At 41.2% G+C, this 12722-nt stretch overlaps 1 protein-coding gene across 3 annotated transcripts in view; it reads right to left on the reverse strand.

Annotated features, from left to right (window-relative positions):
- Positions 1–12722, reverse strand: part of LOC104939120 (disks large homolog 1) — a 165218-nt gene that overhangs the window by 125063 nt on the left and 27433 nt on the right. For 2 of the 3 annotated variants that reach the window (XM_027290624.1, XM_027290625.1), the window contains exons 5-6: positions 4536–4871; positions 232–354 (exon numbers count right to left, since the gene is read on the reverse strand). The exons of the other annotated variant lie outside the window; for it this stretch is intronic. In XM_027290624.1, the coding sequence (XP_027146425.1) occupies positions 232–354; positions 4536–4871 (459 nt within the window). The remainder of the gene's footprint in view (positions 1–231; positions 355–4535; positions 4872–12722) is intronic. 3 annotated transcript variants of the gene reach the window in all.

Below are 12722 nucleotides of genomic sequence, written 5' to 3' on the forward strand. Positions count from 1 at the left end.
ACCTAATTTATTGATGTTTAAATGCTACATGGAAGACTTTCAAATGTTTCCGTGAGGTGTGGAGGCATCACGTCTGTGAATTTCACAACTTTTCTCACAAAACACACAAATAATTAAAAAAGGAACGCATGATCATACAACCTGAACATCAGGGACGAGAAACGACATCATGCCACAAATCAGTCACAAACAAAGCTATGATGCATGCGACAAACTCAGAGGTGGGGTTACCTGGTAGTAAGCGTGGCTTTGTGAATAGAGGGAGGAGAAAGGCGGGGGTGGTACTTCATTCAGTCTCTCTCCCTCTGGGTGAGGCCACACCTCGTCATCAAAGGGAACCTCAGGTGATTCTACCTACGATGTACAGACAGAGCTCAGCGTTGTATAACACACACACCAACATACTGACCAGTACTGCCTTACAAAAGCACACTACTCATTAAAGTGTCCAACAGCTATGCAGGTTGTAAAACATTTATTTTATGTGTTCATAGCTAAAAACTGTCAGATAAAATACTGTGGTCTTTTTTTGGAAAATCCAAATGGGCAAGTCAGCGTTCTTCAGTTTATCTGGGGTCTGTGTTTTGTCATTTGATATAGTTAAATGTATCTACTGTATTATATATGTTGTATAACACACAACTGGGATGTTGGAGGATATTAGCAAAGCTGACATCCATCATCTCCCATCATGTAAGAATGAGCACAACTACAGGTCCTTCATTCCAGCAGCTGTCAGACTCTTTGACACCAGCATGACTTCATGACTGTTTCTATATATTTCTTACTTATCATCAACCTTGTATATGAGCTACTTTAACAGATGGATTTCCCCAGTGTGGGACCATATCATCTGTAAATTAGCTTGAGCTAAAGCTGGCTGTGACTGCATTAAAATGAAGTAGCTGGAGTGCAGTCACTGTGCTTTGGTTTTTAACCCTAACCCTAACCTAGATAGCACGGCAACATTGATTCAATGTTGAAATTCTATCAGAATCATCATTTTTGTTCAGGTTGAATATTCAAGGCTAGATAACATTGAATCAAGGCTGATAATTATTTGCTTGTTCAATGTTGAGAAGAGAAACAATTCAATTCAACAATTCAATGTTGATTCAATGTTGATTCAGTGTTGATTCAGTGTTGATTCAATGTTGATTCAGTGTTGATTCAATGTTGATTCAATGTTGGTCTGCTATCTGGGGATTGGTTTAAATAATGTTAATTCAATATTGGATCAATGATAAAACAGTGATTTATTTTAAGTTGAACTAACATTGATTTTATATGTCGGATCTATTTTTCATCATTGATATAACTTTTATTATTTCAGGGAGCACATATGCACAGTGCAAATAGAAAAAAGCCAGAATGAGGAAATATACTGATGAGTGCCACACTCCTGTAGTGTAGACTGGCGAGGTCCCGTGGAGGTAATTTCAGCAGGGTGTTTTGCTTTGAGGTGATATGTTAAAGTCGTGTTACTTCTGTGGAATTTAAATTCGGCTTTGCAAACTGTGCAAATTACCTTGTTTTTGTCCAACGAGCTGTCGGACAACTTTTTAAAATGAAATGTTCCCCCTAAAAGTCCGTCCTTATCCATCTTTCCGCCATAGACTCTCCTTTAGTCAGGATAGATGTTTGACCGCGCATGTGACCAAAGGTTATGGGTCAGCCGCCACCGGAAGTAAACAAAACCACGTTAAGTGTGTTAATTTTTTTTAACGCGTTAATTGTTTAAAATTAATCGCCAAAATTAACGCGTTAATTTTGACAGCACTAGTATATATACACACACACCACCACCACACACCCACATTATATATATATATATATGTGTGTCTGGTAGATCACAACACAAGGTTTTATTGGTGCAGAAGTGTGTAATGAAGAATCAAATGAAAGTGTGTGTATGTGTGTTTGTGTGAGAGAGAAAGCTAAGACAGAGAGGAAGAGAAGGGAACATATACATGGGGAGAACAAGGTGGCAGGTCCATCTGTCATACAGAAACCAGCTAGATCCAGCACCTGTGGTCACACACACACACACACACACACACACACACACACACAATTTGGGAAGGAGGAGTTCTCAAAATAACCCGAATACCCAAATATACTGACAAGTCACACACACTCACCACATTCACCCCAGCACAGATTTGATATCAGACAGGTGAAGAGTGGCTGAAATGGATCTGTTTGTGAAGAGAGATGATGAAGGATGTAAAGCTTTAGAGATAGATGGATAGATAAAAATATATCAGATTAATATCATCTATCTGCTTATATGTTTATAAAAGTATTAATAAAAACACCCACACGAGCTCCTCCACACTGAAATGTTTAGTGACTGGAACAAATGGCAAGGTGGCATCTAACCACAAGGTGGAGCTACACACCAACACATCCTTCTGCACAGTGACAACATGCGCTGCTACAGTGATGTCTGTGGATGCTCCACAAACTTGTGAACCCGTGGTGACGGATGGCTGAGTCAGTGCAGAGACAAAACCAATGAGTGTATAATGACTTGTAACTGATACATAACTAATACACAAACTCCTCAGCTATGACCGCCTGCAGCGCGCTGAAGGCAGTCGTAATTTATCCAAACACACACACTCACACACACTCACTCACGATCACACACACACGGTACTACTGACAACACAAGAGTTGATTAAATTAAATGATACACTAATTGATAATCTACATGGGGGGGGGGCATCATACTGTAAAGCCTCTTGTGGCTTAAGGCTTTTGGTTGAGAATGACAGAAAATACAGAGGAAAAACTAACAGCCCTTTGATCACCTGCTTTACTACCATGTAACTGATGTGGTGGTAAGTAATACGATACTCTTAATTTGCTTAATTTGATAATATTGGCCTGCTTCTGTTAGATTCCACAAATAAAAAGACTGTAACTATCATTTAAAAGACAGCAATATAACCTGCAAGTCAGGGAACACGGGAACACAAAACATAATTTCAACATCATGGAGCAAAATGAGGTGTGTGTCTTTGTGTGTGTGTGTGCATGTGCACCTGCCAAACAAGTGTGTGTGGTCAGAGGGGTGCTCGTATATTGATGTGAGCACTAATCTGCAAATGTATGTGAGAGATAGAGGGAAAAAAGAAAGAGAGACAAAGACAGAAGGAGCCAGGCGGGCGCACACTGACTGCAGAACAGAGATAGTAATGGGCCTCATTACTAAAAAATGGGCCAAGCATTCCACTGAATCCCTGCATGCACGGTTCTGCAAAAGTATTCTCCTGGTACAAAGAAAGACTTTGTGCATGGAAGAAATTTAGGCCAGTATCCTTGACTTAAAAAAAAAAAACAATCTAATTCTGGAGCCATATTGAAACTGGTCCCCTGACTTCTGACTGTACTTGAACTTAGAAGGGAGGTACTTCTGCCACCTTGACCAAACATATGTAAAGACAAAAGCTTCAAAAATACAAGCTGGTGGGAATAAACCTGATATTAGAGCATAATCTGAATAAATTATAACAGTCACGACGCACATCACTGCTGTTGGCTGAAAATCTTTGTACTGTATCTCTAACCTGTCTTCTTTGAGATGATGATATCTGTTCCCATAGAAGTATCCATGTCTGTGATCATTGGCAACTCTGTCTTCTCAAAATCACTGATTATATACGACTAATTTGTAACAGCAAATACATGTTTCAAGTTCATGTAAAGCTGCCCAGATGACATTTTTTAAACAACATTTTGCCGGTTGCTGTGGCTCAGGAGTTGCAGCAGGTCGTCCACTCCCTGGCTCCTTCAGTAAGATTCTGAAACCCAAATTGCTCCTGAAGGCTGTGCCATCAGTGTGTGAATGTGCTCCACAAACTGATGAGCAGTTGGCACCTTGCATGGCAGCCAGTGCCATCAGTGTATGAATGTGTGAATGAGATATGTAGTGTAAACATGCTTTGAGTGGTCGGAAGACTAGAAAGGCGTTATGTCTAAGTATACATTGAAACATTGAATTAAGGTTAGGAGAAAAAAGTGGTACACCTTAGTGTGACGAGAAATGGGGGATGAGAAACCACCAAAACCTAAACCACAATCTTTTTATTGCCGAAACATAACCACACATGGGATGTGAGCCCTGTGCTGCAGAGTGTCTTGTATGTTTCCACCAAACATAATCTAGACAGCAATACCACTTCCCTCAAAATGCATAAACAGTACATAAACAGTGTTGGGATTTGGAGCATACTCTCAGTCCCAATTTGATTTACAGACGCTAACACTGGACAGTGAAACACAGGCAGCTTCAGTTATGATCAACTGAGACTGTACCTCAAAGTCTTTAATTATGTATGAATATGTTTCAAAGATGATTCAATGGGCCTATGAATGAAGGAGAGTCCTGAGCCATGTTTGTCTTTTAAAACAGGTAGACAACGTTAGTGAGCAGATGTGATGGAGAACAGATTGACAGTGTGTGTGTGTGTGTGGTTTGTTGATATACTGATGTAAAGCCACAGAAACTGACATCCAGAGGAAGTTACCTGAGCAGGTGTGATGTGTGTGTGAGTGATGTATCCATGAACGTGTTGAATCTGAGACAGCTGCCGCTCCGCCACCTGAACAAGCTCCGCGCCCCGTAGGTCACCGGGGTGGCGACTGAGAGATCCATCCCTCCCCAGTGACCGCTCCCTTTCTCTCTCCGTGGTCCCAGTGCTCCCTCCCTCTCTCCTCCAGGTCCCCCCCTCCCTCCCTTCCCTCCCCAGGGTCCCCCTGTCCCTCAGCTCTCTGGCTACTCCCATTGGGTGCTGATGGCAGGGGTGTTGATGGAGTGTCGGGGCACCCGGTGATGCCCCGTCCTCTTCTTGATACCGATACTTCTATAGTGAGGAAAGAGGAGGAGGAGGAAGAGGGGGAAACCGAGAAAGAGAGAGAAGCAGAACAAGAGGAAATGTGAAGGAAAGAGATGGAGATGGAGATGGTTGGGAAGATGAGGCAGAGGAAGGTAAGCAGGAAGGAAGGGACAGAAGAAGAGAGAAGTTAGAAGACAAAGTCAAGCTGGAAAAGAAAGCGTGAAAGCATAAAGGAGCAGAGCAAAGTGTGTGTGTCTGCACGCATGCATGTGTAATGAGATGTTTTCATTGTGCAGTTTTTCCTGTGTAAGCACATGGGGCAGTCCAGGTGTACACCCAACATGGTAATAATTGTTTCTTGAGCTTTCTGCATTGTACATACGTGAATGCACACAGACACAGACAGACAGACAGACACACACACACACACACACACACACACACACACACACACACACACACACACACACACACACACACTCACACACACACACACACACAGTGGAGGTAAAACAGAAGTTTATAGGCGAAATGAGACACAAAACTTTGGACAGTAAGCCTGCCTCAGGGAATTCTTTTCTTTCTCTTCTCTTCATTGCTCTATACCTTCTTCATGCCTCTTTTAATCTACATCTTAGACAAGAGTAACTCTTAACTATTTCCTTTCCCTTATCTCATTCCACATTCCTTTGCCCTCGCCCTCACATGTTTTATTGCTGTGTTTACTGGACAGAGCACAGTGGAGAGAGACAGCGAAGATGAAGGAGGGACAGCAGGACCTAGGCTAGCTGTGAATCTGTGACATTGTGCTTAGATGGTGTGCAGCTGAGCAGCTGAGAGGATCATTCATAGGAAGCACACTGATGAGGTGAATCCTTTATCACTCATTCCTTTTACCTTTTAAGTGCATTCCAATCAGGAAAGGAGCTACTGATAAAGAGATGCAAAGCTTCGAGACAAATGGGATGCTGCCTCTCTGATCATATCAACACCAAGATAACAGTGTAATTTCAGCTCAGACTCAAACAGCTAATGTAGTGCAGTCAAACCCAACCAAATAGAATGTAGATGACTCAGTGTAGCTGTTGGACTTAGAGCTTCACTTTAACTCAAGTTTAAAGGGACTCTCAAAGGGAGCGGTGTGGAGGATCAACCTCCGCTCACAATCCAAGTGTGGCCACAAACTGTACAATAAACATGAACGAGTCATGGTGGTGCAACACTGCGGACCATGGGTGCTTTTCATTATGATAACACCTTACCTCCCTTACTTGCTTCCTTTCCTAACATCCTAGCTCCTTGTCGTGAGGATGTGAGAGACATGTGAGGAAGAGACACAGTGTTATCTGTTAGGATTATATATTTACTTCCATTATTGTTATGTACACAATAATACACCATGCTGTGTAAGAATGTGTGTGTGTCTTTTGTACTGTAAAATAAACACTTCCAAGTATTCTCTATATCCTAACATGCTCGATCTATCACACGCAAGGTAGCACATTATATTGCACCAACATGTAAATGTGTAAATGTGCAGATCTCCATACACAACACTCCAAAGTAAGCACTGTGAGAATAAACTGTGTGAATAAAGGATGATTTCATTTTGGTGGGGATAAGCTTGTTAATTAGGTAGTCAATCATGCCGAAGCGCTCATGTGCCACATGTGGAGGAGCAGCATTTTTACATCATGCCCATGCCACTTGATAAATGACTTCTGCATAGGATACACCTGTGTGTCCTCGCTCTCAGCTCCTCGTCTCACCAAGGTGCATTTAAGGGATTGGATCAGTCGTGATGGCGGAGGGGCTGGCCCGTTTCCACCCGTTCCCTGTGTAAATGTACAGCAAGCTGAAGGAAAAGTCTGAAGGGATACTTTCTGAGAGCTTGATACAACTACAACAGCTCAATCAAGGTAATGTGTCATTTTTATATACATTTTATACATCAGTGCAGGGTAGTAGGCTGTTTTAAGGTTGAAGTCATAAATCGAAAAGTCATTAATGAACTGGAGTAAGGTTTAGATTGGGAAGTATCACGGAAAGCTGAGAATTCAACAAGCAAGGCTGAGTTAAATACCAGGAACACACATCTTGAACCTACAGCCTAAGAGAAGAGATAGATTCACCTCCCCTACAGAGAGCCAGGCAATGCCACAGTCAGCCCCATTAATATGACACTTGACCTTTTGGCATTTGACTCGCTAGCTCTCTACGTAGCCAACAGACAACCAAAGCTGACTTCCCTGAGTCTTAGCGGTGATGAATAGCTCGGTCCAACAAGGTTAAGCATTTAGTTCAAAGAGGTTTGAATTAGGTTAGTGTTAAGGTTAAGATAGGGGTTGGAGGCATGCACTGGTAATGGTTAAGGTTGGGGCAAGTGACAGAATGTAAGTCAATACAATGTCCTAATAAACTACTAAAACAAGTGTGCCTATGTGATTTATTATTAGCTCCGCTCTGTCTCTGAATCATTAACTACACAGCCCACAGTCTTAATTAAACTTCTTTCCCATGAGAGAAATTGAAACTATTTGTTCTCAGGCTCAGACTCTTCACACTCTTATTAGTACTTCACTCTTTATAAAGTATTTAGCAACAAACCTCAAGTACCCTTGATTCAAAAGACTTTACAAGATGTGTGATCAATCTGTAACGCTTACCAGAGAGAGCCATGTCGGTGAAACATTAAAGCACTGTCACTATATTTGATCGTATGCTGCAGCTGTCATCTTGGTCAGCAACAAGATGCGAAATCTGTTGGAAGAATTGTGTTTTGGGGCAGCGAGTGGGTGGCTGCTCTGCACAGGAGAGCACCAGTGCAGAACACTATCAGCTAATTCCTGCAAATTCATACAGACATGGCAGCATGCGCTGTGCCCCTGCTTCCCCTGTTGCATGCTTTAACCTCATTTACACTGATTGGGAGCTCTGACAAAATAAACTGATCTGAACCCGTCTTATGACCTTCAGCACATTTCACTTCCTCTCTGCCTCTCACTCTGATGGTTTCATTCACGCGCCACAATTAGTCAGAAATGTCTCAAAATATTCACAAAAGCAGCACTCAAACTATCAGGCACTAAGACCCTGAAGAGACCCTGGCTTACACTGTTCTCACAACACTGCTGCTACTGCCCTCTGCGCTGACACACACATACACACACACATACACACACACACTCACACACACAGTGAGCTACAATCCTATATTTGGCGTTTGATTTTCACATGGCTCAAGAACACCTCTGAATAAATGAATGCATGAATGGACAGAAACACCAAATATGTCTGTTTCTATATCCTAGTGTGTGTGTGTGTGTGTGTGTGTGTGTGTGTGTTTCTGTTTGGTAGATGAGCAACCCAGTATTCCTAATCAGGACTGTGCCTCCAGATAACTAACACACACACACACACACACACACATACACACACTAGGATATAGAAACGTAAACACTGGCACAGAGACACATGTGTGCACACTGTTGCCGTCATGCGTTAGTGTGTCAGCCAGTCTTGCATAGCCTAAGCGACGTGACTAGAATGGGAGCAGACTCAGCATCCTCGTACATGTCTATGTGTTAGTTTGAATCTGTGTGTGTGTGTGTGTGTGTGTGTGTGTGTGTGTGTGTGTGTGTGTGTGTGTGACTAAAAGCCAGGTGTTAGTCACGCTTGGTGAGATATGAAAGAGCAGGGGATCCTCTGCCGTAAGGGACTTCTCACACACACACACGTGCCTTCATCTTTCTCTCTTTCTCCATGTCTTTTTTATTCTCTCCATCCTTCACATTTGCTTAATTGGCATGAAGTACAAAAGTACACATTGCCAAAGCAAGAAGATCAGAAAACAGCTGATGACCAGATTCATTTAGCAACAATGACAAAGTGACAAATGGTTTATTGTAAAGGAGAGCAAATGGAACAAAGCAGTAATAATGTACATTTTCTTTTCTGAACTGTAATATCTTATTCAGTCCCCACAAATCTCTGATGGTAAATATCCAGTGTTGTGCCTCGGTTTGCCTTTGTTCCTGTTTTATCCTCTCTCTGAACGTGCCTAATACTGTCTGGTGATGTAATATAACTGAATGTTGCAGGGTTACTCAGAAAACAAGGTCACATTAACTGAGTTATGCACTTCCGTTTGGACAGGCCATTTGCAGTTTATAGGGAGATAAAATCAGACGTTTTATGAACTTAACCACATAATTTAACATTACATCACATAAACTAAGGCAAACAAAACACCTGTAGTGTTCTTAGAAGTATAAATAGAAAGTACAGCAACAGGAAATGAATTATTTAAGAGCAGATGTCATACGAAGAAGTAGCATAACTTAACTGACAAAGTAAGACATTCACCTAAGAAAGTGATGAAGTCATTTGAAATGTTGAAAGTTTGTCATAAAAAAACAACTAATCTGAAACGTGTAAGCTAGCAGAAGCTGTAAAACCTGAAGCTCCCTCAGTCAGTGAAGTGTCTTCAGTAAAAACACACAGACCTGAGCAGAACTAGAGAACATTCATCTGTTTTGAATGTGTTGAAATGTCTGACCTAGTTGAGGTGTTTGATTTATCTTCTCAGGCACTTTAACAGCCTCAGCAATGGACACATTGTTAACAAGGAAAAATTAATGCACTTCATCCTCATGTATATAAAATGTAGTCCCCCTTCCCCTGTTCTGTGTAATGCTAGTCTCTTTCCCCATAACCCCTGTTGTCACGTGGTTAAATGCTTCAACTTTACACTACTACTCTGGAAGAAAACATGAATTCTTTTTAGCAGAATGAGATGTTCAAAGTCATTTACTACAAGGTGTCCATCTATCAGTCCAAAGGTGTAATGAAGAAAAATAGACATACGTAAGTTGAATGGTGATGAATGAACTGCTTTACATTTGCATTTCCTGTGACATATCATAGCATACCAATATTTAGTAGTTGTAATCATAACTACCCAGAATCAACATTATCATAGCATGTAATATCTGATGGTCTATTTATGTATACGGCTACATTTTGCTGTGTCACTCCAAGGATTTGGTGACGCTTGGTCACACTTTTAGAGCTAATTACAGTCCGCCACACTGTAAACACTATCATGTTCACTGATGAACAGCATGTCCGGACAGCTGGCTGCGCCTCACACAGACACAATACAAACACTACATTACATAATGTACTTTGCATTACACTATCACTCCACTGGTAACATTGCCTGATGCTGACACTATAAGGGCATGGAGACATCCTCAAGAGAGGTCAGCAGGGTTCAGTAGTGGGTACTTTACTGACCCAACCGAACACTGAACTACTTCCCCTGTTTGAATAGACAGTCATAAATGTTGCATAAGTGACTGTGGATCAAAGAAGTTACACCAGCTACTGAGAATGACTAAAATGTCTATCTTCCACTCAAGACACACTGGGTATGCACCAGTGTTCTCTTTTGCCATGTTATACAATTACAATTCAATTGTAACTTTAATTGTGTTTATTGATGTATGCCAAAGCTAACACTAGTGATTGACTACTAACTGCTGACTTTTAGCTAACTGCTAAAGTTGAGTTTAGGTTCAAATATTTCAAGGAGCAAAAGATGCCGCCAAAATTGAACTAATTTGACACACAGGTGAAGGTGGATCAAGGGGGCTTGGAGGTAGAGCGGGTCGTCCACTAATCAGATGATCGGTGGTTCGATCCCCAGTTCGATCCCTTCCAGTCTGCATGTTGAAGTGTAAAAACACTTTGAGTGGTCGAAACTCAAACCATCAAGCCATTCCTGGCATGAAAACAAAAAGCTCATCTACAGGCCCTTAGTCTCTCTCAAGCTTCATCTGCAGAGGACACTGTCACACTCTCTCTGTGTTCTCTCTCAGTAGCTCCAGCCTTCCTGACTATTGAACGTCATGATGAAGTGATCTGATAGGACAGAAGTGGAGTCTATACTGTTTATGATGGAGTAACTGATGAATTAGACAACAGCATACAATGGTACTATATATAGCTTGTTATGTTATAGTACAGTGCATGAATTTCTCACAGGAAGCTAAACACCCTCCTCTTCGCTTCAAGTAAAATTACACCATTTAAGTGACTGCTTCACATCTTTTGGTGAATAAAAGGAACATTTCCAAAACAAGCACGCTGCCATTCTCTTCCTGTGTGTCTCTATGTATTGATCTCATGTCCAGTTTTTACCGGACTATTATATATTAAGTATATAGACCCATTTATGAAGCCATTTTTAGGTTAGCTCTGTGTTTTATGGCTATTCAAAGATGCAGCACAGTGTACCAACAGTTGCTGCACATCAAAGGCACAGCTCCTTAAGCACTTGGGTGGAACTTTAATATTTCATGTGTTGATTTTCAGTTTCAGAGTACTTTGCAAGATGATGATTACCAATTTTAGCCTCAGCTCATTCACTTAACATGGCCTGATGTTATGTAATTACAAAGGTGGCACACCCGTAAGGGATATGGTCATTTATATTATATTATAAACTATATATTATTCATTTAATAATGGGTTAGGGGTGCCAAAGACCTGTCGAGAGGCCGCAGTTCACATTCACATTCATAATAGAATGACTTTGGCTCAGAAGACAGATGCAGAGGAATCTTATTTTGAATCAATCAAAGAGAGACACATAACGTGGAACACATGAGACCTATCTGTCTAGTTTTATACCTGTAAATCAAGTCCACAGTGTTGTACTGTATGTACAATACAGAGCTTCCAGTTGACTTAAACCTTCACATCCTTGGACCACAGGGCTTATCTGGCTACCAAATTTGAGTCCATGATCCTGAAACAATGCTACTCTGTCCACTGCACCACTGTGCCACCACTCAGTGAGCTACACAGATAACTTGCATATAAAAGTGAAAATAAAGCCACATGGAGATCATGTGACTAAATATCAAACCTCAATAGTTTCTGAGTTGAAAATTGACTAAAAGACCTTTAAGTCAAGTTAAGTTTCTATTTAGTTCTTTAAAATGAAGCTTCAGTTATTTTGACAATAATACAAATGTCAGATTTGTATGTCATCTTTGGGACTTTTTGATTTTGCACACTGACTAAACCATTAATAATTAATGCCAGCTAAAAAGTGACAGTAGCGTAGTCAGTAATCAAAATAATATTAGTTCTCATTGCCAACACTTTTATTAAAAGGAATTCAAAATGAACTGTATCAAAATATTTCTCTTTAGAGGATCAGTGTGTATGATTTAGTGGCATCTAGCAGTAAAAACTCTTAACCTGAGACTACTGTGGACACCAAACTTCAAGTGAATGGCAGATCAAGTGTTTGGTTTGTTTGTTTTGGGTTATTGTAAGCATGAAGCATGAGATACATGAGGTGCACATTACCATGAAGAGTTAGCAATACAAAATCAGACAGAACACAAATCTGCTTTTCTCTCTCCATCTCTAAACACACACACACACACACACACACACACACACACACACATATACACAGTTAGGACCTGTCTCCCTCCCTTTCTTTCTTCTGCTGGCTACTAACTCTCACCTTAGTTTACCTCAACCCAGAGTCCCTTGACAAGCTTAGTCATTACCTCTTCCTTTTTCTCTCTCAGCACATTTTGCCTTAGTCAGTGTCTCTCTCACTGTCCATTACTTTACCTCTACCCGCTGCATGTCTCTCTCTCTCACACACACACAGATAGACACACACAAACAGGCATACACACACAGAGACACACAAAGCTCTCTACCTACCTTGCATCCAAACATCAGAGATATGGTGTTGTTGGTGCATGCTACTTTGCAGTGGCACAACATGTGGCTAACGTTAGCTAGCTGGTCCCGCGCTGGGGGGCATCCTAGTCTTCATACATACAT

Source organism: Larimichthys crocea, chromosome XVII, assembly GCF_000972845.2.
Source record: "Larimichthys crocea isolate SSNF chromosome XVII, L_crocea_2.0, whole genome shotgun sequence".
Lineage (NCBI taxonomy): Eukaryota > Metazoa > Chordata > Actinopteri > Sciaenidae > Larimichthys > Larimichthys crocea.